This window comes from Pongo pygmaeus, chromosome 3, assembly GCF_028885625.2.
Source record: "Pongo pygmaeus isolate AG05252 chromosome 3, NHGRI_mPonPyg2-v2.0_pri, whole genome shotgun sequence".
Taxonomy (NCBI): domain Eukaryota; kingdom Metazoa; phylum Chordata; class Mammalia; order Primates; family Hominidae; genus Pongo; species Pongo pygmaeus.
Genome location: NC_072376.2, coordinates 88,143,481 through 88,171,445, shown reverse-complemented (window position 1 = coordinate 88,171,445; position 27,965 = coordinate 88,143,481). Strand labels below are relative to the sequence as shown.

The following is a 27,965-nucleotide window of genomic DNA, read 5'->3' as shown; positions in this document are numbered from 1 at the left end:
CTTGAACCCAGGAGGCGGAGTTGGCAGTGAGCCGAGATCACGCCGCGGCACTCCAGTCTGGGCAATAGAGTGAGACTACATCTCAAACAAACAAGCAAGCAAGCAAACAAAGTTTAACTGAAAAGGCTTTCCTGACACCTTTTCGCTACTGAAAATCTTAAAGCCCCTCCCGGCCGCAGCCTACACTCCTTCGGCCCAAGCAGGTGCGCTGGAACCGGGAGTTGGTGAGAAGCCGACTGCCGGCAGCCCCAACCCTTAGCGGCCCCGCGGTCAGGGACCTCCAGGCCGGATGGAGAGTCGGGGCGGGCTAGTGGATGCGCGGCGGGGACGGGAGGTGTCGCCGCTCGGGCTTGTCGGTGACGGGGGCGGGCGGGTCGTGCGCGGGCCCCACCTCCAGCCATCGCGGCCCAGCCCCAGCTCCTCCTCCTCCACGGCTTACCGGGGCTCCGACAGCGGCTGCAGCTCTCCAAGTTGCGGCCGCTGGAGCCCGAGCCATGCGGACCGCGGACCGGGAGGCGCGCCCGGAGCTTCTGTCCCTGCTGCTGCTGCTGGCCGGGGCCGGGCTGTCAGCCGCCTCGCCCCCAGCAGCGCCGCGCTTCAACGTGAGCCTGGACTCGGCCCCCGAGCTGCGCTGGCTGCCCGTGCTGCGGCACTACGACTTGGACTTGGTGCGCGCCGCGATGGCGCAAGTCATCGGGTGAGCTGGGGCCCTGGACGGGGTCTGCGGGGACACCGGCCCTGCGGGTCGGAGTCAGACGCGCGCTGCTCAGAGTGCGTTAAACGGGGACGCTTTAAAAGGGCTCCTTGGAGAACTGGCTTTGGCTGCCGCCCTGAGCAGCGTCGGGGTTGGGGAGAATCCAGCGCGGCAGGTTCGGCTTTCAAGTTCGGTGGCACGCCAGTCCTTGAGCCATTCCGGGTCAGCGTGGCGCGCGAGTTGTCGCCCGGGCTGCATAGCTACCGAGGAGGGGCAACCCGCGCCTTCCTTGCGGGCCTCGCGGGCCTTCCAAGCTTGCCCCTTTGGGACCAGCCTCACTCGCCCTCCCCATTCCGAGTTTTCTTACCCGCCGCCTTCCCCCCGCCCCCTTCCCCCCACTCCCGGGAGGCTGCGGATTGAGTGACGCCGCGCCTGGGCGGTCCACTGACTGGGGAGCCGTGGCCCTGAGACCTCACGCCCTAAGGATGTAGCCCCGCTCGCAGTGCACACGCAGTCGCACGCCACCGACCTCTGAGCGGGTCAGACGCCCTTGTGCTTTTTGTTTCTAGGGACAGAGTCCCCAAGTGGGTGCACGTGTTAATCGGAAAAGTGGTCCTGGAGCTGGAGCGCCTGCTGCCCCAGCCCTTCACCGGCGAGATCCGCGGCATGTGTGACTTCATGAACCTCAGCCTGGCGGACTGCCTTCTGGTCAACCTGGCCTACGAGTCCTCCGCGTGAGTGCCCCAAGCCGGCGCGGAGTAACGCGGAGCTTGCGGGGGCCTCCGACACAGACTAGCGGGAGGAGACATGTTTTCCGTGTGATAAAAACAGGGTGGTGCCTGCTTGCCCCGAAACCTCCAGCGTTTCCTCTTTGCCTCTGTGGGTAAATCTGAGCTGCACATCTTAGGCTTCGAGAGGGAAAGCAGCTTCTCCGATTCAACGCTAAACTTTCCCTCTACCGGTAGCCCCGGGTTTTCTCTTCCCCAATCCAGGTAGCGTACTTTTAAAATTCTGCTCAAAGGCTGGGCGCGTTGGCTCACGCCTGTAATCCCAGCACTTTGGGAGGCCAAGGTGGGCAGATCACGAGGTTAGGAGTTCGAGACCAGCCTGGCCAACATAGTGAAACCCCGTCTCTACGAAAAACACAAAAAATTAGCCAGGCGTGGTGGTGGGCACCTGTAATCCCAGCTACTTAGGAGGTTGAGGCAGGAGAATCCCTTGAACCCGGGAGGCGGAGGTTGCAGCGAGCCGCGTTCGCGCCACTGCACACCAGCCCTGGCGACAGTGTGAGACTCTGTCTCAAAAAAAAAAAAAAAAAAAAAATCTGCTCAAAACGTACTTTTCCAGGAAGTTTTTGAAACTAAGCCTCCTCTCATCTGGACCCTTTAGTTAACTCAGTGGCCTTCCAGCTCTATACTGGCAGTGGCTCATCTCTGCCCTTATTTGTCGCCCTGCATTTATCCTTTCGTGTGTGTCGTGGCTGAAGTGTCTGTGTCCACCAGGGCTGGGGCGACAGGGAACACTGCTCTAATAGGGCCAGCCAGTGTTTGGACCGGGAAGCGGGCATGATAAAATGTGCACCCAGGCTGGGCGCGGTGGCTCACGCCTGTAATCCCAGCACTTTGGGAGGCCGAGGCGGGTGAATCACCTGAGGTCAGGAGTTCAAGACCAGCCTGGCCAACATGGTGAAACCCCGTCTCTACTAATAATAAAAAAAAATTACCAGGGCCTGGTGGCGGGCACCTGTGAATCCCAGCGCTACTCGGGAGGCTGGGGCAGGAGAATCACTTGAACCCAGGAGACAGAGATTGCAGTGAGCCGAGATGGCACCATTGCACTCTCCAGCCTGGGTGACAAAGCGAGATTCCATATCAAAAAAAAAAAAGTGCACCCAGAAGTGAAAGCAACATGGAGTGTGTGGTTGATCCCAGGCAAAGTGCAGGGGACCACTAAAGGTTTATGGGCTCAGTAACAGGCCCTGGAATAAAGAGAGGTTTTGACTTGGTTTCTTCCTTCAATACTTATTGTTTTGCCACCAGACTAGCTTCATCTTGTAACCTCTTGTACATACTTAGAGCTTCTTGCTGCCTAAAGATGATGGGGGTAGAAAAGATCTTGGAATAATGAAACTTTACTGGCCCAGGCATTTTCCCAGAACACCTAGACAGAGTAAGCTAAAAAGCACTGGGACTGCCTTCCTCTTCAGGAAATGCTTTCAGGCACAGAAAAGACACAGGCCTGCTAAATAACATGCTTTTCAGTTGAACTAAGTTATTATAATTTTACCACCTCCCTCTCCTACCTCCAACTTTTTCCTATTTTTAACTTACAGCTTTCTCAATGAAAAATCACGAATCATTTTTACCCTCATCTGTTGGAGTCACCATATTCAAACAGATTAAAGCAAAAGTTCTAGTAAAAACATTCTAACTTTTGGATTTGATACTAAGGTATTTATTGAATTGCCTAATAGAAAGCACCATTCAATTCCACTAGCATTAACAAAGGAAATGCTTTCTTCTCATGTTGGAAGTAAGCCTTCTTGAATTAGAATAATACTAGCTACCCTTTATTGAGCCTACTGGGTGCCAGGCACTTCATGAACACAGCCCCGTGGGGAAGATGGTATCATCTGTTTTGTGATACGGAAACCAAGCCTCAGTGGGGCCACCTTGCTGGAAGTCAGGTGGCTGATGAGTGCTAAAAGCATGGGAATCTCCAGTTCGCTGCTGTGCCTTTCAAAGCAGAGCCTGTTTCCTCATTTATCTCCCGTGCTTGTGCACTGCTGCATCACACTACAACATTTGGGCCTGAGATGAAAGTATTGTTATCTTGCCAATTTCGAAAAATCGCCTTTGAGAGAGATTCCACAAACTTTGCTTTAGTACTTCCCATGTCTTACCAGTCCCCTCCCTGACCTGAACTCTTTGAAGTTAAGCTCAAAAACCTTGGAGGGAGGCCGGCCACAGTGGCTCACGCCTGCATTCCCAGCATTTTGGGAGGCTGAGGTGGATGGATCTCTTGAGCCCAGGAGTTCAAGACCAGCCTGGGCAACATGGTAAAACCTTGTCTCTACAAAAAATACCACAAAATTAGCCGGACGTGGAGGCTTGCACCTGTGGTCCCAGATACTCAGGAGGCTGAAGTGGGAGGATCGCTTCAGCCCAGGAAGTCACGGCTGCAGTGAGCCGAGATTGCACCACTGCACTCCAGCCTGGGTGACAGAGACTCAAAATAAATAAATAAATAAATAAATAACGGAAACCTTGGAGGGAATTAAAACTGACCAAGTTTCCGTCTTTATTTTATTTTATTTATTTATTTTTGAGACGGAGTCTCACTCTGTTACTCAGGCTGGAGTGTAGTGGCGCGATCTTGGCTCATCGCAACCTCCGCCTCCCTGGTTCAAGCAATTTTCCTGCCTCAGCCCCCGAAATAGCTAGGACTACAGGCGTGTGCCACCATGCCCGGCTAATTTTTGTATTTTTAGTAGAGACGGGGTTGCACTATGTTGGCCAGGCTGGTCTCAAACTCCTGACCTCATGATTCACCCACCCTGGCCTCCCAAAGTGCTGGGATTACAGGCATGAGCCACTGTGCCCTTGCCCAGCCCAAGTTTCCATCTTTAAACAAACAAACAAAAGGTAACACTTTTTTCCCCAATTATAAAAGTAACATGTAATCATTGTAGAAAATCAGTAATGTAGAAAAGTGAAAAAACAAAGCTAACCACCATCCTGTTATTAAAAAATGACCAGAAAAACCCTTCAGGATATTTTCTCTCAGTTTTGTTCATGTGGATGTACATATTTTTCCCCTGGTATTGGACATACTGTATATAAATATTTTTTCATGTACAGTTAAATATTCTCAGAGAATATGGATAGATACTTAACAAGCCTCCTCCTCTTTTTCTCACAATACTTCTGTTCACAGAGATTCCCCCTTTTTTTAAATTATGATCTCTGTGCAAGGAGCTGGGAGAGAGACAGGAAAAGTGCCAAGTCCCTTAAGAGCCAGCCATTTTCCCAAGGGGACAAAATGAAACATTTGTGAAACAATGGTTTAGTGTTACTTTATTTGCTCTGAGGAATTCATATATGGAGAGGTGAGCTTGAGCTGGTTTTGAATCATGTGTTAAATAGAATACATGCTGCCAAGCAGAGGAAAAAGCAGAGTTCAGAGGTCTCCTGAGCCCAGGATAGGTTAGTTTCACTTCGGATTTAGACTGAGGATGACATTCTTACTTACTATGCTTATGATGCCCTCCGTGTGTGCTAAGGGCAAAGATCCTAGAAACACTGAATGAACACAGATGAGTTGTATCCAGTTGTGTTTTTCATCTTGAATTGTTAATCTATATTCTTATATAAGCATTATAGCACATATATCAGTTATAAGGAAGAAAAACTTTTACTTTGAGGATTTGTTTTACAAATGAAAAACTCCTTTTCCTTTTTTTTCTTAGCTGTCTTATTCATTCATGTTGGACTTTTCCCTTTTCTCAGATTCTGCACCAGTATTGTGGCTCAAGACTCCAGAGGCCACATTTACCATGGTCGGAATCTGGATTATCCTTTTGGGAATATCTTACGCAAGTTGACCGTGGATGTGCAATTCTTAAAGAATGGGCAGGTATAATCCGTACCATATAAGATAAAAAATCAGAAAGATTTGCAAACTCAAGTTAGCAGTCATTTGGATGGCCTGCTAACTTAAGTGTGTTATCAGTATAAGACACAAGAAAATCACACCCCTGGAAAAACAAAGTCAGAAGAGAGGTTTGCATCAATTATGCTTATAGGAAGGACGGTCATTTATTATTTATTATTGAGCATCTACTTAAAGAGGTCACCCAGTTTTCCACAGGGAAATCTCTTTTAGAGAGGGATCAATCATCCACTTATGCAGAGTCAGCTCTTTCCTCTGCTTTCCCATGCCCAGGCTGCTTCTGGAATATGGAGGGGCTGGGTAGTGCAATAACTAGAAACACCCAACTTTGGGATCTGACAGTCCCAGGTTTGAATCTTGATTCTATCAGTTACTGTACTTCCTTTGTGAACCTGAGAAATTACTCATTCCCTAATTTTGCAGACTACAGCTCATGGAGGCTCATAACTACTTTACTGCAATAGTTATAAATGTTAAATGAAGTCGTCTATGTAAAGTTGTAGCCAAATAATAAATGGTCCTTCATTCTGCAAGTGTGATTGACCCACACCACTTTCTTGTGTATGATCTTCAAAAAATTATACTTAGATTTTTTGTTTATAGCATGGTCCCTTTAAAACTATAATCTAGTGTGTGCTGTTGTCAACTGTATAAACTTTTAAAGAGACAGAATTAATCAATGTTCATTGAGTACGCAAAGCATGTTTTGCTGTAAAACAGAATACAGAGTGCAAAAGCCAGATTTTGGCTGTAAGGACAAGGACTATATTCCCTTTGTTCTTTGCATTTAGGGGTTGATTCACAAATACTAAAAACTCATTTACTAACTACTCAGTCATCTGCTTTTACAAACACTTTTTTTCATAAAAAATTCAAACAGTACAGAAATATTTAAAGTAAAAATTTCTCCTTTCCAGTCCCATTTCTTTACTTCGCCACTATTAACAATTTGATTTCTAGCTGAATTACTTTAAAAATGATTTTAAGTGGTAATGATAATATAAATGCATAATAAATTCTCAACGGAAATCTGCAAAATATTAAGTTATTACTGAATGAAGGATAATATTATTTATTATTTATTCATGTTTTTTCTCCATTATTCTATAATAAGCTAATACTCTTATAAAGAGACAAAGGAATAAATGCAATAAAAATAAATTATTTCAGCTGCTCTGAAACTCACTCTAATAGTTATTGCTTCATTTGTTTTTGTTTTTCCTGGAGTTCCCATGAAATAATCTATAGAGAAATAGTCTGTAGAGGTAGTTTTACTCTCAGTACTCAGGTGACTGTTACTGAATATAGACAGTTTACACTTGGGTATTGCTTTTCTATGGAGGACTTATGGCCAAGAAATTGTTTTATGAAATTAAGAACAGGTTATCCACAAAATAATTCATCTCTCATTCTTGTCTAGTGTTTGTAATCTTAAAAGTATTTTTGGCTGGGCGCAGTGGCTCACGCCTGTAATCCCAACACTTTGGGAGGCCGAGGCGGGCGAACCATGAGGTCAGGAGTTCAAGACCAGCCTGGCCAATGTGGTGAAACCCCGTCTCTATTAAAACTACAAAAAAAAAAAAATCAGCTGGGCGTGTGGGTGGGTGCCTGTAATCCCAGCTACTTGGGAGGCTGAGGCAGGGGAATCGCTTGAACCTAGGAGGCGGAGGTTGCAGTGAGCTGAGACCGCACCACTGCACTCCAGCCCAGTGACAGAGTGAGACTCCATCTCAACAACAACAAAAGTATTATCATACACAGGACCTCATTCGATCCCCCCAGCAGCCCTGTGAAGCAGGCATAAGTCAACATTTTTATCTTTACTTTCTAGATGAGGGGGCCCAGCTTCGCAGAGACTGACTTGCCTCAAATCACAAGGCCTCTAGAGACATGGCAGAGGTAGGGCCAGAACCCAGGCGTTAGGCCTACTGATAGTTTTCGTTTACAGCCTTAATTAGGCTGTAAATTATTATTATTATTATTACTATTGTTTTTATTTTTGAGACAGAGTCTGGCTCTATCACCCAAGCTGGAGTGCAGTGGCGCGATCTCGGCAACCTCTGCCTCCCGGGTTCAAGCAATTCTCCTGCCTCAGCCTCCCAAGTAGCTGGGACTATAGGAGGGTGCCACCACAGCCGGCTAATTTTTGTATTTTTAGCAGAGACGGAGTTTCACTATGTTGGCTGGTCTTGAACTCCTGAGCTCAGATAATCCACCCGCCTCGGCCTCCCAAAGTGCTGGGATTACAGGTTTGAGCCACTGCACCAGGCACCAGGCTGTAACTTAAAATTCCCTGCTAAGGGTTTGTTTATGTTAACTGACTAGGCAGAAACAACTGGGAAGTACAAACAGAAGTAAAGACAGATTTCCAGAGCTGCAAGATAAAATATCTTACAAATTATATCTCAAAATTATTTATAATTATGTATTATAATTGAAAACTACGATGTGATTTTTGATCTCATAGCTTCAGTTTTCTCAGCCCTCCAGGAGTGACCCTGACGGTCACGGTGTCATGCAAATGAGGTGGCCATATAATTACTTTTTATTTTCCATATAATTACATTTGAGTAGTAAGGAAGACTTATTTCTGCTTTACCACCATCCGTGGAGATGAGACACTCATGGAGGCCCTCAGTAAGTCTGAGGGCTGAGGTCATTTATAAAACTAAGGCCACTGCATTCTCCCTTGTAATTCAGCCACCTTAAATTATTTTTACAAGCAGATAAGGTAAAAATAAATAATTAAATGAAAAACATTACTGACCTAATTTTTCTAAGGAAAATATCAATCTAGGACTATTTATTTCTTAAAATATAATGGTATTAGTTAACTTTTATTGAACAGTATGAGTCAGATACTGTTTTAAGTTCTTTTTTTTTTTGAGACAGAGTCTTGTTCTGTTGCAGGCTGGAGTGCAATGGTGCAATCTTGGCTCACGGCAACCTCTACCTCCTGGGTTCAAGCAATTCTCCGGCCTTAGCCTCCCGAGTAGCTGGGACCACAGGTGCATGCCACCACACCCAGCTAATTTTTGTATTTTTGGTAGAGATGGGGTTTCACCGTGTTGGCCAGGCTGGTCTCAAATTCCTGGCCTCAAGTGATCTGCCTGCCTTGGCCTCCCAAAGTGCTGGGATTACAGGTGTGAGCCACCATGCCTGGCCAAAGTACTTATTTGAAAAATAAAATTTGGTATCAGAAATAACTGATAAAGGCTAGCTGTGGTGGCTCACACCTGTAATCGCAGCACTTTGAGAAGCCAAGACAGAAGGATTGCATGAGCCCAGGAGTTTGAGACGAGCCTGGGCCACACAGGGAGACCCTGTCTCTAGGAAAAGCAAAAAAAAAAATTATGTATATGTTTATATATCAGTCAGGTTTGGTGGCATGCACCTGTGGTCCCAGCTACTTGGAAAACTGCGGTAGGAGGATCGCTTGAGCCCAGGAGGTCGAGGCTGCAGTGAGTTGTGATTTCACCATTGCACTCCAGCCTCGGTGACATACAGAGTTTGATTTTTCTCCTGCAGGTTACATAGTGGTATCTTGCAATCACTGGAGCTTGTGACCTTAATTTAAAGTGGGGGTAATGCCTATAATTCATGGGATAGTTGTAAAGATCAAATGAAAGAGCTGTGTAAAAGGATTTTTAAATATTTAAAATTTAAATGTGATTATTATTGGTGAACAGTCCCACTTTGATCTCCTAACTTCACAGAGCTTATAAAATATGTGATATTCATCTCATAATCAAATCAAAGCAAGTTTTATTTTATTTTATTTTATTTTATTTTTGAGACAGAGTTTCACCCTTGTTGCCCAGGCTGGAGTGCGATGGCACTATCTCAGTTCACTGCAACCTCCGCCTCCCGGGTTCAAGTGATTCTCCTGCCTCAGCCTCCCTAGTAGCTGGGATTACAGGCATGCGCCACCATGCCCGGCTAATTTTGTATTTTTAGTAGAATCTGGGTTTCTCCACGTTGGTCAGGCTGGTCTTGAACTCCCGACCTCAGGTGTTCTGCCCACCTTGGCCTCCCAAAGTGCTAGGATTACAGGCGTGAGCCACCGCTCCTGGCCTCAAAACAAGTTTTAAAGTAAGACTCCACTTGCTACTTCTAGGATGGGGCTTCTTAACCTGCTTTGTGCACCCCTTTGGTGAATAATGTTTTATAAATACATAAAATAAAATATGCAGGATTACAAAGAAAATCAGTTGTGTTGAGAACAGCCATTTCAATGTTATACTTTTTCTTAACACATTAAATAGTAAGGCTTAGCAGTGGGTCTAATAACTATCATGATTTCAAAGTAGTAAATTATGGATAGTGTTTCAAAATATCTGCAGCCAGCATTGCGTACGTGAAAATACCTGTGATTTCTACTAGTGGCAAAATTATAGGCAGGATTATGATTGTGTGATTTGTTGCATGCATTCATTATAGAAGGAATTAAATTTCAGTTAGAGGTTAGTGAAAATAAAGATGCATCTTTTTTTTTCCCATCCAAGGTCACAAATCTACTAAAATCTATCTATGGACCACGCCCCCGCCACCCCAGCTTAAGGTTAAGAACCTCTGTCTTAGAAGACTATTTCAGAGTTTTATTCTATTATGTTGGAATTTATAAGAAAAAAATCCAGAAAATTGTGGGGCAGAACAGGTGATTTCAGTGTATTTGATTGGAATGGTGAAATGATCCGTGTTATCTCTTGATTTCAGATTGCATTCACAGGAACTACTTTTATTGGCTATGTAGGATTATGGACTGGCCAGAGCCCACACAAGTTTACAGTTTCTGGTGATGAACGAGGTAATCAAAACAAACTCCTGTGTAATTTTAGCTACATTATTGTTCAGGTCTATCCAAGCACTTCCTTCACTCGCCCAACAGAATATACAGAACACCCACTATGTGGCAGGGACTTCCATCCTAGGGGGAGAAAATGGACAGTTTGCGTGGAAGCAATGAAGATTTCAGGTAGCAATAAGTGCTGCAAAGAAAGCAAAATAGGAAGCTGTGATAGAGAGTGAAGGACGAGGTGGGGTGGTTAGTACAGGTCAGAGGGTCAGAGAAGGCCTGACCCATGTGATCCAGGAGCTAGTTCTGCAGAAGCCAGGGGAAGACCATTTCTGGTGGTCTTACTGCAAGGATGAAGGCCGTAGGTAGTAATAATAAGCTTGGTGGATTTCAGAAGCCAAAGAAAGTCAGTGTGGTTATAGCATGGGAGTAAGTGGGTAGTGACATTAGAAGTGAAGAAGAGGCTGAGGCCACGGTGCAGGGCCACAATGAAGAGTTTGGATTTTAAGCATAATGGAAGCTGTAGGGGGATTGTAGGCCAGGGAGTGAACAGATGTGATTTATATTTTTAACTATTACTTTTGCTGCTCTGTAGAGATTGGGTTGTGTTAGGCTAAGATGGAAGCAGAAGACCATTTGGAAACTACTGTGATAATCTAGGGGATATATGATGCTGTTATACAAGCAACATTTGTAAAGCACGTTCTGGTTTACCATGCACATCCTCACATGTCTTCTTCTTAGACCCTCACAACAGTCCTGTTAGGCAGGGCTGTTATTTTTAACTCCATTCGTTAGGCAGAGAAAGAAATAGGCTGTGAGATGAAATGACAGCTAGTAGTGGGAGAGGAAGTTCTCAGATTGCTCTCCTGGGTCCTGACCCAATTGCTCTTTTCATTGACATCCCCACTGCCATTCTCCAGATCTCAGGGGAACACCATTTAGTTCCACAGTATGTGGGAAATCTAGAGATAAGTGAGCTCTGTGTCTGTCCTCAGCGTGCAGCTGAATCAAGGAGAAGGATATATACAAGGAGTATCTTGAAGTTTAGTGTTGTTTGTCTGATGAAACCTGATTGACTTCATGGTGTTGTTTTTTTGGGGTTTTTGTTTTGTTTTGTTTGTTTGTTTTTGTTTTTTTGAGACGGTCTCGCCTTGTTTCCCAGGCTAGAGTGCAGTGGGCCATCTCAGCTCACTGCAACCTCTGCCTCCCAGGCTCAGCCGATTCTCATGCCTCAGCTTCCTGAGTAGCTGGGATTACAGGACGTGCTACCACACCCGGCTAATTTTTGTATTTTTGGTAGAGACGGGGTTTCACCACGTTGGCCAGGCTGGTCTCGAACTCCGAACCTCAGGTGATCCACCCGCCTCGGCCTCCCAAAGTGCTGGGATTACAGGCGTGAACCACCATGCCTGGCCAGTGTTATTATTTATTCTTATCTTTTACAGAAGGCTTTACCAGGAAGATAGTGATTGCGTATATATCAGTGTCCACGATAAGCAGTTCTTTATCCTAATGTATTTCTTCCACATTTTCTCATATCTCAGCTATGTATAGTACTGGTTCTCAACCAGTGGTACCCAAACCACAGCATGACAAAACCTATTACTAAGGTTTTTAATAGAATGCCTATAATCACATGTATATTTATTAAAAATGGCTGGCTTTCATTTTGCAACTCAAGTTGTTTACCAAACTTGATTAGTAGAATCTAAGGTATGAGCAGTTAAAAATAACCAAGTTAGTCTACAACATATGCATTTAATGAAATACTGTCAAACTGCTTTTAGCCAGGCATGGTGGCACGTGCCTGTAGTCCCAGCTACGTGGGAGGCTGAAATGGGAGGATGGCTTGGGCCCAGGAGTTAGAGGCTGCAATGAGCTGTGATATTAAGTCTCTGGACATTATGAGGGGTGCCAGCAATGCCTCAAAGCCACCCTAGGAAAGGATAAAGATATGAGGAAGACTAATGAATGCCACAGGGCATGGGGAGGCTTAACAAAACACCTGGTGGATAAGACCTCAAGACTCCAGGGCCAGCCTGCCTGGGTTTAAATCTTATTGCTGTAGCTGGGTGACCACGATCAAGGAGTTTAACCTGTCAGTGCTTCAGTTTCCTCATCTTGAAAGCAGGGATGGGCTGGGCGCGGTGGCTCACGCCTGTAATCCCAGCACTTTGGGAGGCCGAGGCGGGTGGATCACAAGGTCAGGAGATCAAGACCATCCTGGCTAACATGGTGAAACCTCGTCTCTACTAAAAAAAAACACAAAAAATTAGCCGGGCGTGGTGGCGGGCGCCTGTAGTCCCAGCTAGGCGTGAGGCTGAGGCAGGAGAATGGTGTGAACCCGGGAGGTGGAGCTTGCAGTGAGCCGAGATCACGCCACTGCACTCCAGCATGGGCGACAGAGCGAGACTCCATCTCAAAAAAAAGGAAAAAAAAGCAGGGATGATAATAGCTGCTATGAGGATGAAATGAATTAACGAATATGAAATAACAGCAGTCCCTGGCACAGAGCAAGGGCCACAGAAGTGTTTTTGTTGTTGTTGCATCTCCAGGCCTGGCCTCCTCTGAGTCCTAGACTGGAGCATCCAGCCATCTTCTCAGCATCTCCACTCTGACGTCTACTAGGCATCTTACACTTAACATGCCTAAGCAGATCTCTTGCTTTCTTCTTTTCCCTATTTTCTACCCAACTCTGCCTCTACTCAAATCTGTCCCTCTCCTCGTTTCCCATGTCTCAGAAAATGGCACCTCTACCCAACCAATTGCTACCAGAAATCATCACTGACCCCTCACTCCCTAAGTCTTATCAGCTCTGACAGCAGAACTAGACTGTACCTGTCCATTCTCTCTACCTCCACTGCTGAGCTAGCCCCCATCACACCTGTACTGCCTGATCAGTCCACCTGATCTCCTTGCTACTATTTTTACTTTCTTATAATTCTTTCCCTACCCAGCAACTAGAATGGTCAGGTTGTTCCCCTGCTTAAAACCTATTGTGACAGATATTGCATGATTTCACTTATATGTGGCATCTCCAAGTTTGAACTCATAGAAGCAGAAAGTAGAATGGTGGTTGCTATGCACTGAGGAAAAAGGGAAATGGTCAAAGGGTACAAAGTTTCAATTAGACAGGAGGAATAAGGTCTGGTGATCCACACAGCAAGGTGAGTACAGTTAACAATCATGTATTATATATTTCAAAATTGCTAGAGTGGGTTTTTAAAAATTAATTTTGTTATTGATACACATTACATGTGCATATTTTGGGAGCACATGTGATAATGTGTTACCTTCATATAATCACATCAGAGAAATGCAAATCACATTTTTATTTCTCTTAATGATTAATGATATGGAGTATCTTTTCATGTGCTTACTGGCCATTTGTATATCTTCTTTGGAGAAATATCTATTCAAGTCCTTTGCCCATTTTTTTTTGTTTGTTTTGAGACAGAGTCTTTCTGTCTCAAATCACACATTCATAAATGCACGATCATGTACGCACAATCTAATTGTGATATGTGTTACCTTAAATATTTGTCTTTTCTTTACACTAGAAACATTCAAATTCCAGCTATTTTTTTTGGCGGGGGGGGGGGGCATTAAAAATTTTTATTTTTATTTTTTTTTTCTTAGTAGAAACAAGGTCTCACTATATTACCCAGGCTGGTCTCAAACTCCTGAGCTCACGCAGTCCTCCTGCCTCGGCTTCTTCCCAAAGTGCTGGGATTACAGGAGTGAGCCACTGCACACAGCCTGTTTTTTTTCTTTTTCTTTTCTTTTTGTTTTCTTAAGACAGAGTCTTACTCTATTGCCCAGGCTGGAGTACAGTGGTGGGATCTTGGCTCACTGCAGCCTCAATCTCCTAGGCTCAAGTTATCCTCCCACCTCAGCCTTCCGAGTAGCTAGGACTACAGGAATGTGCCATCATGCCTGGCTAATTTTTGTAGAGGTAGGGTTTTGCCGTGTTGCCCAGGCTGGTCTAAAACTCCTGGGCACAAGTGATCCACCCACTTTGGTCTCCCAAAGTGCTGGGATTACAGGCATGAGCCACTATACCTGGCCGATAGTAGCCATCTTAATGGGTGTGAGGTGGCATCTCATTGTAGTTTTGATTTGCATTTCTCTAATGATTAATGATATGGAATATCTTTTCATGTGCTTACTGGCCATTTGTATATCTTCTTTGGAGAAATGTCTATTCAGGTCCTTTGCCCATTTTTTTTTTTTGTTTTGAAACAGTCTCACTCTGTCACTCAGGCTGGAGTGCAGTGACTCAATCACAGCTCACTGCAGCCTTGACCAACAGCGCTCAAGCAATCCTCTTGCCTCAGCCTCCCCAGAAGCTGGGACTACAGGCATGTGCCACCATGCCTGGTAGTTTTTAAATTTTTTGTAGAGATGGGGTTTTACTATTTTCCCCAAGCTGGTCTAAAACTCCTGGGCTCAAGCACTCCTCCCACCTGGGCCTCCCAAAGTGTTGGGATTACAGGTTTGAGCCAGCACATCTGGCCCTTTGCCCATTTTTAAATTGGAATGTTTTGTTGTTGTTGAGTTTTAGAAGTTCTCTAAATACTCTGGATATTAATCCCTTATTAATGCAAATATTTTCTCTCAATCTGTGAATTGCCTTTTACTCTGTTGATACCGTCTTTTTTTTTTTTTTTTTTTGAGACAGAGTCTCACTTTGTCACCCAGGTGGGAGTGCAGTGGCCTGATCTTGGCTCACTGCAACCTCCACCTCCCGGGTTCAAGCAATTCTCCTCCCTCAGCCTCCCAAGTAGCTGGGATTACAGGTGCCCGCCACCATGCTTGGCTAATTTTTATATTTTTAATAGAGACAAGCTTTCACCATGTTGGCGAGGCTGGTGTCAAACTCCTGACCTCATGGGATCCGCCCACCTCGGCCTCCCAAAGTGCTGGGATTACAGGCGTGAGTCACCGTGCCTGGCTAATACTGTCTTTTAATGCACAGAATTTTAAAAATTTTTGTGAAATTCAATTTGTCCATTTTTTTCTTGTATTGCCATTACTTAGCCTTGAATGAAAACTTTTGTTTGGCAATGAATCCCCTAACAGACTTCTAAAAGTTGTCCAAAAGTAATTTTGGGAAATGATTGCAAATTTGTATTTTTTTAAAATGTGAGCACAAATCACAGGTGTGGAAGATTCAAGTTCTCTATGTTCTTCCTAATATTTATTAAGACATTTCCCTTGACAGCTACATAATTTTATTTTGCCTGGTGTAATTAATAGAATTATTTCCTTTGACATAATTATCATTGTATCCTGGTACAAAAGATTCTGCTTTCAAAACTTGAGTGAATATCTCTCTATATTTCCTTGCTAAAATAATATATCTGTTACATGTGTGTACATATATACACACACATATATAACATATATACTCAATTTGGCAGATAAAGGCTGGTGGTGGGAGAATGCTATCGCTGCCCTGTTTCGGAGACACATTCCGGTCAGCTGGCTGATCCGCGCTGTGAGTATATTTAATGTGGAGCCCTCCTTAACTCCACCTCCACCTTCTAAACTGTTCTGTGTCATTTAACAATGTTGCTTTTAATGTAAGGAGCTCCTTAAAAGAATAAGCATCTAAATGTCTGCAAAGTGCATATAAATCTTTTTGATAAATGTCAAAGATAAAGCCAGACACTAGTTAAAGTGGTAAGGACAGATTGTAATCAGTATATGCTATTGGAGTAAGGAAGAGTCCAGTGTGAACTGAGCTCAACTTCGGTTTGTGCAGAGGTGATGGGTATTTTAAAAGGTGAGGGAACAGGAGCTTAGGATAGTCAGAGAAGTGAAAAGTGGAAAGGCGGGATTGGTTCATGTGAAACCAATTTGAGTTTGCTAACTGGAACTTAGAAGTTATGCTCCAGGCTGGGCACGGTGGCTCATGCCTGTTATCCCAGCACTTCGGGAGGCCAAGGAGGGTGGATCTCGAGGTCAGAAGATCGAGACCATCCTGGCTAACAGTGAAACCCCGTCTCTACTTAAAATACAAAAAATTAGCCGGGTGTGGTGGCACGTGCCTATAATCCCAGCTACTCGGGAGGCTGAGGCAGGAGAATGGCGTGAATCTGGGAGACGGAGCGGGAGGCTGAGGTAGGAGAATGGTGTGAACCTGGGAGGCAGAGCTTGCATTGAGCTGAGATAGTGCCACTGAACTCCAGCCTGGTCAATAAGAGCGAAACTCTGTCTCAAAAAAAAAAAAAAAATTAAGCTATGCTCCTACCCTCCCACAGAGACAGGGAGACAGGGGCCCTACCTTCAGGTATTGGCTGGAACAAATGGCAAATTCTTTTGACAGCCTGGAGTTTTCTCAGACAGGCACTTTAAGGGGGACTAGTCATCTGAGAGACGTGGCCTTGAGCTGTTAGAAACTATTAGTATTTGTTCAAGTCTTTATAAGCCAGGGTCAAGGTCTAATAGAGAAGAGGGCTCAGAGGAGCATGGCTAGAGTTTGGTTAAGGAGAGAATCTTTGTCATAGGCTAGAGTTTTCCACAACAGCTGATTGAGATAGGAGATAATATTATGCTCATCTACAGAGACAGATGTACTCTCCTTTTAAAATCTCCATTTGCAAATATCCAAACTAGCAAAGCAAACACATTAGAAGGCAGCTGTGCACACAACAAAAGGAACATCTGCTCTACAAGAACCTATTAAAATGTGCTGGGTTCCAGGCCACATCTACAGTAGTCTCCCCTTATTCTTGGTTTCTGTTACCCACAGTCAACTGTGGTCCAGAAATATGAAATGGAAAATTCCAGAAATAATTCATCGGTTTTAAATCACACAGTATTTTAAATAGTGGGATGAAATCAGTCACCTAGTAACTGTCTCAATTATCAGACTGTTATGCATCTCAGTGCTTGTGTTCAAGGAACCCTTATCGTACTTAATAATTTGCCACAAAGTGCAAGAATAGAGATGCCAGCAACTTGGGTATGACAAAAAGAAGCTGTAAGGTGTTTCCCTTAGGTGAAAATGAAACGGCCTCGTTTGTCTGGGGTGACACCTTAGATTTGTTGTCTCAGGGCCACAGAAAACTAGAATGTGGACACACCAGTGTGAGGTTAAGAGTGGAAGTTTAACAGGCGAAAGAAAGAGAAGAGCAAAGAGGAATCCCAAAAAAATGAGTTGCTGCTTCTGTGGTGAAATGCAGGAGGTTTTATGGATGAGCTTGAGGAGGTGGTATCTGATTTACTTAGGGCAGGAAAGATTGGTTGGACCAGGTGTACCATTTGCATAGGGCATGAAAAGCTGTCTGCCCCCACCCTAATCTTTTATTATGCAGATAGATTCTCTACCTGGCTGGTGCCGTGTTGCCTGCTTCTTTACTGTACACATGGTGATAAAGAAAAGGGAAGATGGGCCGGGCGCGGCGGCTCACACCTGTAATCCCAGCACTTTGAGAGGCCGAGGCAGAGAAGTTAGGAGGTCAGGAGTTCGAGACTAGACTGGCCAACATGGTGAAACCCCATCTCTACTAAAAATACAAAAATTAGCCGGGTGTAGTGGCGGGTGCCGGTAATCCCAGCCCCTTGGGTGGCTGAGGCAGGAGAAGCGCTTGAATTCGGGAGGCAGAGGTTGCAGTGAGCCAAGATCACACCACTGCACTCCAGCCTGGGCGACACAGCAAGACTCTGTCTCAAAAAAAAAAAAAAAAAAAAGAAAGAAAGAAGGGAAGATGGAGTCTCCATTTTGAACATACCTGGCTCCCAGGTAGCCCTTTTCTGTTGGCACAGCTGCTGGCATTCACCCATGCAAGCTTTCAGTTTGCTTATCTATGTTTGCAGCTCGATTTTTCAGGCTGCTCTTTGTTAGTAAAGAATAACCTCTTGGGCTACTTTTTGTTAGAAAGGAAGCCTTGCCAAGGACTCTTTTACCCTCACTATCTGCCTAATTTCTTTCTATCTCCTGTATCAAAAAGGTGAAAGTTCTTGATTGGATAAGGAAAGAAAAAAAATCCATATGCTGAGGTTGCTGTGTTCTCTGGTAAAGACGAATCTGCTGGGTGTGATGGTGCTCGCCTGCAGTCCCAGACACTCAGGAGGCTGAGGCGGGAGGATCCCTTCTGCCCAGGAGTTCAGGTCCAACAGGCAACATTGAGACTCCATGTCTGAAAAGAAGTGAATAAATGAAATAACAAAAGAAACCTCTGGGACCTAGACTAAAAAAAAAAAGAAAGAAGAAAGAAACTCCATGTCTCTTAGCAGTCACTGCCCATTTCCTCCATTTCCTGAGATAGATGAGGCATTTGCACTCCCTGACTTTGTCGCCTGGGTAAAATAAGTCACCAGTGCCTTCAGTATTTTATATGGATGTTCTTTTGCTTTGCTGTCACAGGTTAGAGAAAATGAATTTGATAGTAGTTGGGGGATGGTATAGGCAACATAAGCAAACAAATATTTCATCATTCCTATTACCTCTGCAAAGGCCAAGGGAAAATTTCCTCTTTGTCCTCTGAAGGTTCACCAAAAAGTCAATTCACAAAAGGCAGATTAATTGGAGAAAAGGCATACAAATTTGTTTAACATGTAAATGACATAGGAGTCTTCAGAATGAAGACCCAAAGATAAGGGGACATTGTCCATGTTTATGCTTAGGTTTAACAAAGTATGGAATGCCATGTAGAAATATGACTGGACAAAAAGGTAGATCCAGTGCTGATAGATGGAGTGGGGAAACCCAGCTAGGCCTGTGTGTCTAAATTCTTCTTGGCCTCTCTGACCATACATTCCCTTCTTCTGGGTACAGGGCAGGAACCTCTCTGGAAAGGGGATCATATGACCTACAGTCAAACAAGTTAGGACAGATCATTTCTTTTTTTTTTTTTTTTTTGAGACAGGGTCTTACTCTGTCACCCAGGCTGGAGTGCAGTGGCGTGATCTCAGCTCACTGTAACCTTCACCTCCTGGGTTCAAGCAATTCTCCCACCTCAGCCTCCCTGAGTAGCTAAGTATAAGGCAGGAAAACTCTACAAAGCTCTGCCATGGGTTTTGTAGAGTTTTCTTGCCTTATACTTATTGCTGGTTAAGGTTTATGGTGCTGAATGATGGAGCCTTTGCAGACAACAATATCTCGAATTGTTCTTTTGTCTGACCCTATCACCACCTCCACCCTTGACAATGTGCCCTGGAAATATCCAGGATGGGTGAGCATACAATGTACTTCCTTTAAAACATGGCAGCAGAGTGGTTGTGAAGGTGGAGACAGGACGAGCAGGCCCTCCACTGAAGGATATTCTTGAGCAGATCAACTCTGGGAAGGAGCCCATATGGAATCTGAAGATTCGGGGAGTGATCCCCTTAAGTATCCTTGCCACAGGCCTTTGGAAGTCTTCATGGGCCCTCGAGGTGTCTGAACACCAATTAAGCTCAGGGCCCTAATGTAGCGCATACTCTTTCATCCCCAAGCCTTTGCCAGTCTAGTCCATCGAACTAGAATCCTCCTTCCCACTGCCATTCCTCACCCTGCAACCACCACTTTCACCACTCACTTGCGTTTGTCTCTTTAGCTTCAATTCATGCGATGCTTCCCTGCAGTACCTCCTCCACTGCCCTTGGTGAGGATGGGACCCCTACTGTGACGTCCATAGCATCTTATTCTCCTATGTGAACTCTGATTACACTGTGTCACCATTGGCTGTTGACTTTTCTGTCTTCCTCAGAGACTTGGGGAGAATAGGACCACATGACTCATTCACTGCTCTATCCCCACACCAGCACAGTGCCTGGCACAGAGTAGGTATTCAAGAAAACCCTGTTGAAATAATAAATGAATGAAGAAGCACGAAAAGTCCTTTGTGAGGGCGATCTGCCTGGAGAGCACACAGCCTGTGTTTGCTGAGCCAGGCCTAGGGCTTGTCAACGGTTCTCTCCTCCTGTCAGAAATTCCTGCTGCTCCTGGCTCCCCTTTGAAGCTGAAATTTCTTCCATCTTAGCAGCCCTGATAACAAGAGGATAAGGTCAGAGCAGATCAAGGTGATAGTCATGACATAACATATCAGGAGAATGTGCTTTGGATCATTTTTGCATCATCTGGTGTGGACCCAACTGCAGGTGAGGTTGCTCATGCAAGTTCATCTTTTTGTTCAGACCCTGAATGAGTCGGAAAACTTCGAAGCAGCTGTTGGCAAGTTGGCTAAGATGCCCCTTATTGCCGATGTTTATTACATTGTTGGTGGCACGTCCCCCCGGGAGGGGGTGGTCATCACAAGGAACAGAGATGGCCCAGCAGACATTTGGCCTCTAGATCCTTTGAATGGAGCGTAAGTAGAATTGAAAGCTCTGGTCATTTTGTATAAATAATCATTTTTTTAATTGGTGAAATGAGGGGTATTTTAAATTCGTTCATATGTCTCCTTTGCTATGTCGTAAATTGCCTTGGATAAGACAAGATGATGTGCTCTGTTATAGGTGGTTCCGAGTTGAGACAAATTACGACCACTGGAAGCCAGCACCCAAGCAAGATGACCGGAGGTAGGCTGCTACGTGCTTTCTGGTTTGCAGTGTTTTCTTGCGGTCAGGAGAATATGCCCATTCTGTCACAGGAACCGGCAAGACCTATGGGTGCTATCCTCTCCCAGAAAATGCACCTGAGCCCCTTCGCCAGTGCCTTGGCCGGGAAGGGAGTGTTGTGTGGAGGAGAGCAATGGGCAGAGCCTCTCAGCAGCTGGGTGGGTGTTGGGAGGCTCTCAGGGTCAGGAGCCCTAGAGCCCACCACCAGCTCTGCTAATGACTCACTGGGTGGCTCTCGGGCCTCTGTTTACGTGTCTGTAAAATGAAAGCAAAGGGCCAGGTTCATAGTCTTCTAGGCAAGATATTTTTAGAAGGAAATTATTTCCCTTATTTAAATAATAAATAAACCAGTCAAGGGTTTTTATTGTCCCTTCAAGTTGTAAACATTCTATAATTATAAGTCAGCACAGTTCCAAATTGCAGGTAACTATATACGTTGCCTTGGCTTTACTGCCCCACAAGTTTGGCCACTGTTCAGTCCTGCAGCCACACATTTTCATCATCCCAGCTTTCTGGAGCAGATGGTGCCAACTGTCCCAGCTGCTGGATGAATTCCACTGTGGTGGGCTGGGCCTCAGCAGGAAACAGGCTTGGGGCCAGAATCTGTTTTGGAGAAAGGGAGATAATGAGACTAGAGCTTGCATTCTGCCTCCCAAAAATGACAGCTGATGGGCTTCAGTGCTTGTTGAAATGCCAAGTGACCTTTGACCTTTGTCCTTACAGAACATCTGCCATCAAGGCCCTTAACGCTATGGGACAAGCAAACCTTAGCCTGGAGGCACTTTTCCAGGTAACTTGTGTCACAGTGTCCCGCATACCTAGGATGTTTGGTGTTTTCTTAATAGTGAATATGAAAAACTCCGTGAAATCTTCTGGTAGATGAAAACATTAGGGTAAAAGTTTTATTTGGTTGAAATCATTTATTAAAAGCGGTGGCTCACACCTGTAATCCCAGCACTTTGGGAGGCCAAGGCAGGCGGATCACGATGTCGGGAGATCGAGACCATCCTGGCTAACACAGTGAAAGCCCGTCTCTACTAAAAATACAAAAAATTAGCCGGGCGTAGTGGCGGGCGCCTGTAGTCCCAGCTACTCCGGAGGCTGAGGCAGGAGAATGGCATGTACCCAGAAGGCGGAGCTTGCAGTGAGCCAAGACAGCGCCACTGCACTCCAGCCCGACAGAGCGAGACTCCATCTCAAAAAAAAAAAAAAAAAGTATATGCCATTTTCTCAACTTGCTTTTATATAAGTTAAAATGTCCATCTTCACCAAAGTTTTTCTTTATATTAAAAAGAAAAAGGCATAGTTGTAATATATGTTCATTGTTTAAAAGAAAAAAAGAGAAAGAATTAAAAAGTCAGGCCGGATGTGGTGGCTCACACCTATAATCCCAGCACTTTGGGAGGTCAAGGCAGAAGGATCACTTGAGGTCAGGACTTCGAGACCAGCCTGGCCAACATGGTGAAACCCCGTCTCTACTAAAAATATATAAATTAGCCAGGCCTGGTGGTGTGTGCCTGTAATCCCAGCTACTTGGGAGGCTGAGGCAGGAGAATCGGTTGAACCTGGGAGGCGGAGGTTGCAATGAGCCAAGATCACGCCACTGCATTCTAGCCTGGGTGACACAGCAAGACTCTGTCTCAAAAAAAAAGTCTATATCACCTCAAGATACACTAAAGAGTGGTTATGTTCTTTCTACAGACATTCTTTTTTTTTTCTTTTTTAGTAGAGACAGGGTCTCTCTATGTTGCCCAGGCTGGTCTTGAACTCCTGGGCTTGAGCAATCCTCCCATGTCGGCTTCCCAAAGTGCTGGGATTACAGGCCTGAGCCACTGCACCCAGCCCTCCATAGATATTCTATGTGTATTTCTTCTACCATGTAATCTTCTCTATAATATGACTTTTTCCTATGCAGGTTTTGTCGGTGGTTCCAGTTTGTAACAAGTAAGTGACTTGTTAAACATGTCTGTTCACACATCACTCCAGAACAGTGAACTCACTCACGTACTGTTTGGCTCAGCAAGGATCTGAGGGCTCCTATAACCAGGCTGTGGGGGCACTCCTGTGGGGGCACTCCTGTGGGTACAGCAGCGAGCCAAACAAAGTCTCTGCTCTCATGGGACTAATATGGGTGGGGTGGGGGGGTGGTGATAAACAAATATAAATCAGGTGAGAAGTCCATGAAGAAATCCAAAGGTAAAGAGAATAGAGTGACCCTGAAGGAGGCTCTGGGAATTTTTTTTTTTTCTTGAGCCAGAGTCTCGCTCTGTCGCCCAGGCTGGAGTGCAGTGGCGCAATGTCGGCTCACTGCAAGCTCCGCCTCCGGGTTCACACCATTCTCCTGCCTCAGCCTCCCAAGTAGCTGGGACTACAGGTGCGTGCCACCACACCCAGCTAATTTTTTGTATTTTTAAAGTAGGGACAGGGTTTCACTGTTTTAGCCAGGATGGCCTTGATCTCCTGACCTCGTGATCCGCCCACCTCGGCCTCCCAAAGTGCTGGGATTACAGGCATGAGCCACTGCGCCCGGCCAGCTCTGGGAATTTTAAATTCAAACTTGGCCTTCCATAGTGTTGTCAAACTAGGAGGAAAAACAGTTCGACTGGCTGACCTCTTGATTCCTACATTTGAAATATTCTGGCAGTGAGGTGTTCATCCTAACTCAGTCAGGTAGCTGTGGACAGCCTTCACCTCTTAGTAGCTCCTTAGAAATAAACTCTGAATACCTTTGGTTTTCTTTTATCCTTCTGAGGAATTTCCACTATCTCCGATGCTGTTCCTTGTTCCACTGGCAATTCACTAAGTTAATGTTCTTTTTTAGCCTGTACCCTTGATAGCAGCATTCTGTGAGCAATGGTTTCTCTAGTGTATAGCCTAGGATTTTACTCCCATACTTTTTAATTTCTTTTTTTTTTTTTTTTCTTTTTTTTTTTAAGTGAAAGCAGGCCAGGTGCGGTGACTCACGCCTGTAATCCCAGCACTTTGGGAGGCCAAGGCGGGTGGATCATTTGAGGTCAGGAGTTTGAGACCAGCCTGGCCAACATGATGAAACCTCGTCTCTACTAAAAATACAAAAATCAGCCAGGCATGACGGTGCATGCCTGTTATCACAGCTACTTGGGAGGCAGCGGCTGGAGAATCGCTTGAACCTGGGAAGTCGAGGCTGCAAGTGAGCTGAGATCATGCCATGGCAGTCTAGCCTAGGCAACAGAGCGAGACTCTGTCTCAAAAAAAAAAAAAGAAAAGAAAACTAATTAGTCAGTATTCTGCTACTCAAACAAATGAGCTATTTGGGTAACAAAGCATACCCAGTGGTCTGCTAGTAAACCAGCTCTTTGTGTGGGAAGGGATAAATGAAAAAATTCCCAAATTTGTAGCATTTGTTGACTTCCATGGTGTGAATACTCCCACGTGGCTGATTTCAGGCTTATAGTTGGCTCCTACACTTCCTGCATATTTAATAATTGGCCCTCACCAGCCTGTAGGAGCTAGCTCCAATGCACTATTGACTGTACCCTTCATAGCAGGGCACAATTTTGCCCTTTTAATAGTCATTTCTTAAATGGGGGTTAATAAACTATTTTTGTGTTCTTTTAGTTTTTTTAGGTAATTATAGAAGTGATGAATATATCTGGCTGGGCGCGGTGGCTCACATCTGTAATCCTAGTACTTTGGGAAGCCGAGGCGGGTGGATCACTTGAGGTCAGGAGTTTGAGACCAGCCTGGCCAACATGGTGAAACCTCGTCTCTACTAAAAATACAAAAATTAGCCAGGCGTCATGGCGCATGCCTGTAATCCCAGCTACTCGGGAGGCAGAGGCAGGAGAATCGCTTGAATCCGGGAGACAGAGGTTGCAGTGAGCTGAGATTGCACCCCAGCCTGAGCGACAGAGGGAGACTCCGTCTAAAAAAAAAAAAAAAAAAAGAAGTGATGAATATATCTTTTAAAAATTAGTATTATAATAAAATAGTTACATTTATTTTAATAAAACAAAGCATTTTCTCTGCTTTGAACAGCCCTCATAATTTTACATGGTGGCAGTAGCCAGTTGGCTGTATTATAATTGAGTTAAGCATTCTCCAGTTGTTAGATTTTCCTCTATTAAAACTCTGAAATAAACATACTCGTTTGCCTCTCCCCTGCTTACTTTCAGATTATTTCCCTTGGCTGAATTCCCAGAAGTAGGATTACTGAGTTAACAGTTATGAATGTTGAAATGGTTTCTGAAATGGTTTGGTCAAAATAAAATTGTTAGAAATTATAAACAGTTTACCAAGTTATGTTTTTCCTCTGTTGTATACTTGAAAACTCAAGAGAAACTGCATTTAAGTGACAATCACCATGGAGCCAGAATTAACACAGACTTCTGACTCTCAGGCCCTTTACATGTAATGATTAACCTCAACTGAGGCTGTTCAGTTGTGTGAGGTTAATAGAAATAAGTGTAGCTGTATCTGAAAATAAAAAAAGAAAAAAACAGAAAAACAACAAAAAAGTAGTCTGAACAAAGGCAGTTAGCTCTATGCTGCCCCCTTGTGCTGTGTTTCAAAATTACACCCACCTCCAATACAACTCCATCCTCTGCTGTGGCTCATGAGCAGAGAAAACACTAAAACAATAATGGAGAATAGAACTATGACTAAAGTAAACAAGCAGTTAAGGTCCTGTTCAGGGAACCTCCATGACCCTTGGACGAGCTCTGCACTTGCTTATAATGCTGTCTTTAACTGGGTGTATGATTTAGCTGTGGACCCAGTGCCACTAATTCTGCCTGTTTCTGAACAACCCAGCTCTGATATTTTGCACATGCACCTCAGCTGGATTCCAAGACAAATGTGTGTGCATGTGGGCACATGTGCTCAAGTTGTTTAGTTCTCTTGCTATACGGAATGTGGAATCAATGACACTATACTTTTCATCCTTAGATCTGGGCAAGGTGGAGGGGCGGGGCAGGTGCCTTGATCCTGGAGCTTTAGAGGCCCCCCTCTGGAATTCCTCTAGTTGTGATACCACCCCCCAAACCATGGTATAAGGAATCTGCTGGACCAAGGGCATTTGCCCACCTAGAGTCTGCCCAAGTACCCAGGACCCTGTAATTCTCAGCCTGAACAGCCCCACCTCCACTTCCAGGGTTTGTGTTTTCCTCTTCCCTGGGTGGTATTCTCCTGATGGTGGTACATGGCCACTGAGGGAGAGCACAGGGGTAGGTGCTTGCTGGGGAATGGGAAAGCGGTGATGTCACATGTGTGCAAGTAAGGCCCTTGGGGGTAGGACAGAGCCAGGGTGAGGGCCAAGGCTTGGTCTCCCCAACTGCCTTCGGGGAGAGCTCTGAGGAGTCTGAGATTTTATTTATTTATTTTTTATGAGACAGAGTCTCACTCTGTTGCCCAGGCTGGAGTGCAGTGGCGCAATCTCAGCTCAGTGCAACCTCCGCCTCCCAAGTTCAAGCAATTCTCCTGCCTCAGCCTCCCTAGTAGCTGGGATTTCAGGCACCACCACACCCGGATAATTAAGTCTGAGAATTTTAAGCTCCAACTTGGCCTTCCACAGTGTTGTCAAAATAGGAGGAAAGAGCACTTTGACCTCTTGATTCATAGATTTAAAATATTCTGGCATAAAGGACCTTGTCCCAGATCCCAAGTGTTAGGGAAGCACTTGGTCATTTTCTTCCCTCTCTGGCATGTTAGAGAAAATGATGTGTACATAAAATTTCCTCTCATAATTTTCAGCCTCACAATTTATACTACAGTAATGAGTGCCGGTAGCCCAGACAAGTACATGACTAGGATCAGAAACCCCAGTCAAAAGTAAGTCAGCAGAAGAGCGTGTTCACCCATGCTGTGAAAGGTTTGTTGTTACTGTTGTTTTGGGGAGAGGGGGTGAAGTGGGTGTGTGCTGGTATTTCTCACAAAGGATGGTAACATCCTTAAAATGTATACATATATAATATTTTCTGACAAGCATCTGGCATTGTCATTTGTGTCAGATTGTCATCATTAGATATTTTATTTGGAATTGTTTGTATGAAAACCAATCTTCGACCAGGCGTGATGGCTCGTGCCTGTAATCTCAGCACTTTGAGAGGCAGATGCAGGCAGATCACTTGAGGTCAGGAGTTCAAGACCAGCCTGGCCAACATGGTGAAATCCCGTCTCTACTAAAACTACAAAAAACTGTTAGCCAGGTGTGGTGGCGGGCACCCAGAATCCCAGCTACTTAGGAGCTGAGGCAGGAGAATTGCTTGAACCTGGGAGGTGGAGTTTGTAGTGAGCTGAGATCACACCACTGTACTCCAGCCTGGGAAACAGAGTGAGACTCCATCTCAAAAAAAAAAAAAAAAAAAAAATTCAGTCTTTGAATTAAATGCATTTTTTTCTTCCCTTACAGATGATTTTTTTTTTAAATGAAATTCTTGAAGAGCTGCACCTTAAAAAATAAAACAAAGTGAAAGTATTATATTATGTTACAAACAATGCAGGCTCCTTCCTCATTTAACTTTTCAACCTTGCGAAGTGGGGCCAAGAGATCAATTTGGAGTTTGTGGTAAAGCCAGTAATGGGCATTGTCCTGCATTCCCTTCCCTTCATGGTTTGCCTCGATCCTCTCTAAGCTTCTATCCTGGCGTGAATAACTCAAAGATAATTGGTCTCAGAAATCAAGCCATATCCTCAGGCCTTATTTCCATCTTCTCATGATTCTGCCATCATACCTTTGCTTCTCCACTAATGAAATGAGCTGGCAAGACCTCTGTTCATTGTGAAGTGCTTCTGAAAGAGCCTAAGAAAAAAGACTCATCTGAAAGAAATGGAGAACTCTATTTTGAACCAAGTATGTTTGAATGTGTGTTAGTCTGATCTTTGATCATGTATTTCCATATAATAGGAGTCTCGTTTTTTATAATGTTTCTAACGTTTTATTGGAAAACCTATGGACCTCCTTCTTTCTCAATAGCTACTTTCTTACTGCTTTTTGAAAATAATATGCAACCAAATTATTTCTTAATGTCACATAATTAACTAATAAAATGTTAAAAGAAATGTTGGCAAGGAGAATAAAAAAAATTTCCAAGAAACTTAGCGTTGTGTTCTCCCTGCTTTCTTACCTCCGAAGTCTTGTGGTTCTGAACGGCTGGCTGTCCTGAGAAAGCAACTCCTTAGCTGTGGTGTTATTTAAGTGTCAGGATTCAAGGGAATGAACAGCTGCTTGGTAGAGTTTGATTTTTCACATGTGCATGAAAGAAATGTCCTTGAGGA

General features: G+C 44.7%; 1 protein-coding gene across 6 annotated transcripts; it reads left to right on the top strand.

The window, feature by feature from the left end:
• Nucleotides 1-6: 6 nt before the first annotated feature.
• On the top strand, nucleotides 7-27,784 carry NAAA (N-acylethanolamine acid amidase). 6 transcript variants are annotated; one of them, XM_054485611.2, is made up of 11 exons: nucleotides 8-697; nucleotides 1,264-1,428; nucleotides 5,203-5,329; nucleotides 10,082-10,172; nucleotides 15,587-15,663; nucleotides 20,289-20,461; nucleotides 20,610-20,672; nucleotides 21,435-21,501; nucleotides 22,627-22,655; nucleotides 26,442-26,519; nucleotides 27,100-27,784. In XM_054485611.2, the coding sequence occupies exons 1-11, from the start codon at nucleotides 315-317 to the stop codon at nucleotides 27,101-27,103; spliced, it is 1,257 nt and encodes a 418-aa protein (XP_054341586.1). In that variant the 5' UTR covers nucleotides 8-314; the 3' UTR covers nucleotides 27,104-27,784. The 6 variants fall into 6 exon arrangements, 5 of the variants coding, with proteins under 5 accessions (XP_063519836.1, XP_054341587.1, XP_054341586.1 ...); XM_063663765.1 differs by having other exon boundaries at nucleotides 26,442-26,559; XR_010126071.1 differs by lacking the exon at nucleotides 22,627-22,655 and having other exon boundaries at nucleotides 7-697; nucleotides 26,442-26,559.
• Nucleotides 27,785-27,965: the final 181 nt, after the last annotated feature.

Coding starts and splice junctions, on each gene's coding strand:
- NAAA (XM_054485611.2), top strand. CDS start 315: ATGCGCGGCGGGGACGGGAGGTGTCGCCGCTCGGGCTTGTCGGTGACG. Junction 5,330..10,081: donor AATTCTTAAAGAATGGGCAG/GTATAATCCGTA, acceptor TCTTGATTTCAG/ATTGCATTCACAGGAACTAC. Junction 21,502..22,626: donor GCCTGGAGGCACTTTTCCAG/GTAACTTGTGTC, acceptor TTTCCTATGCAG/GTTTTGTCGGTGGTTCCAGT.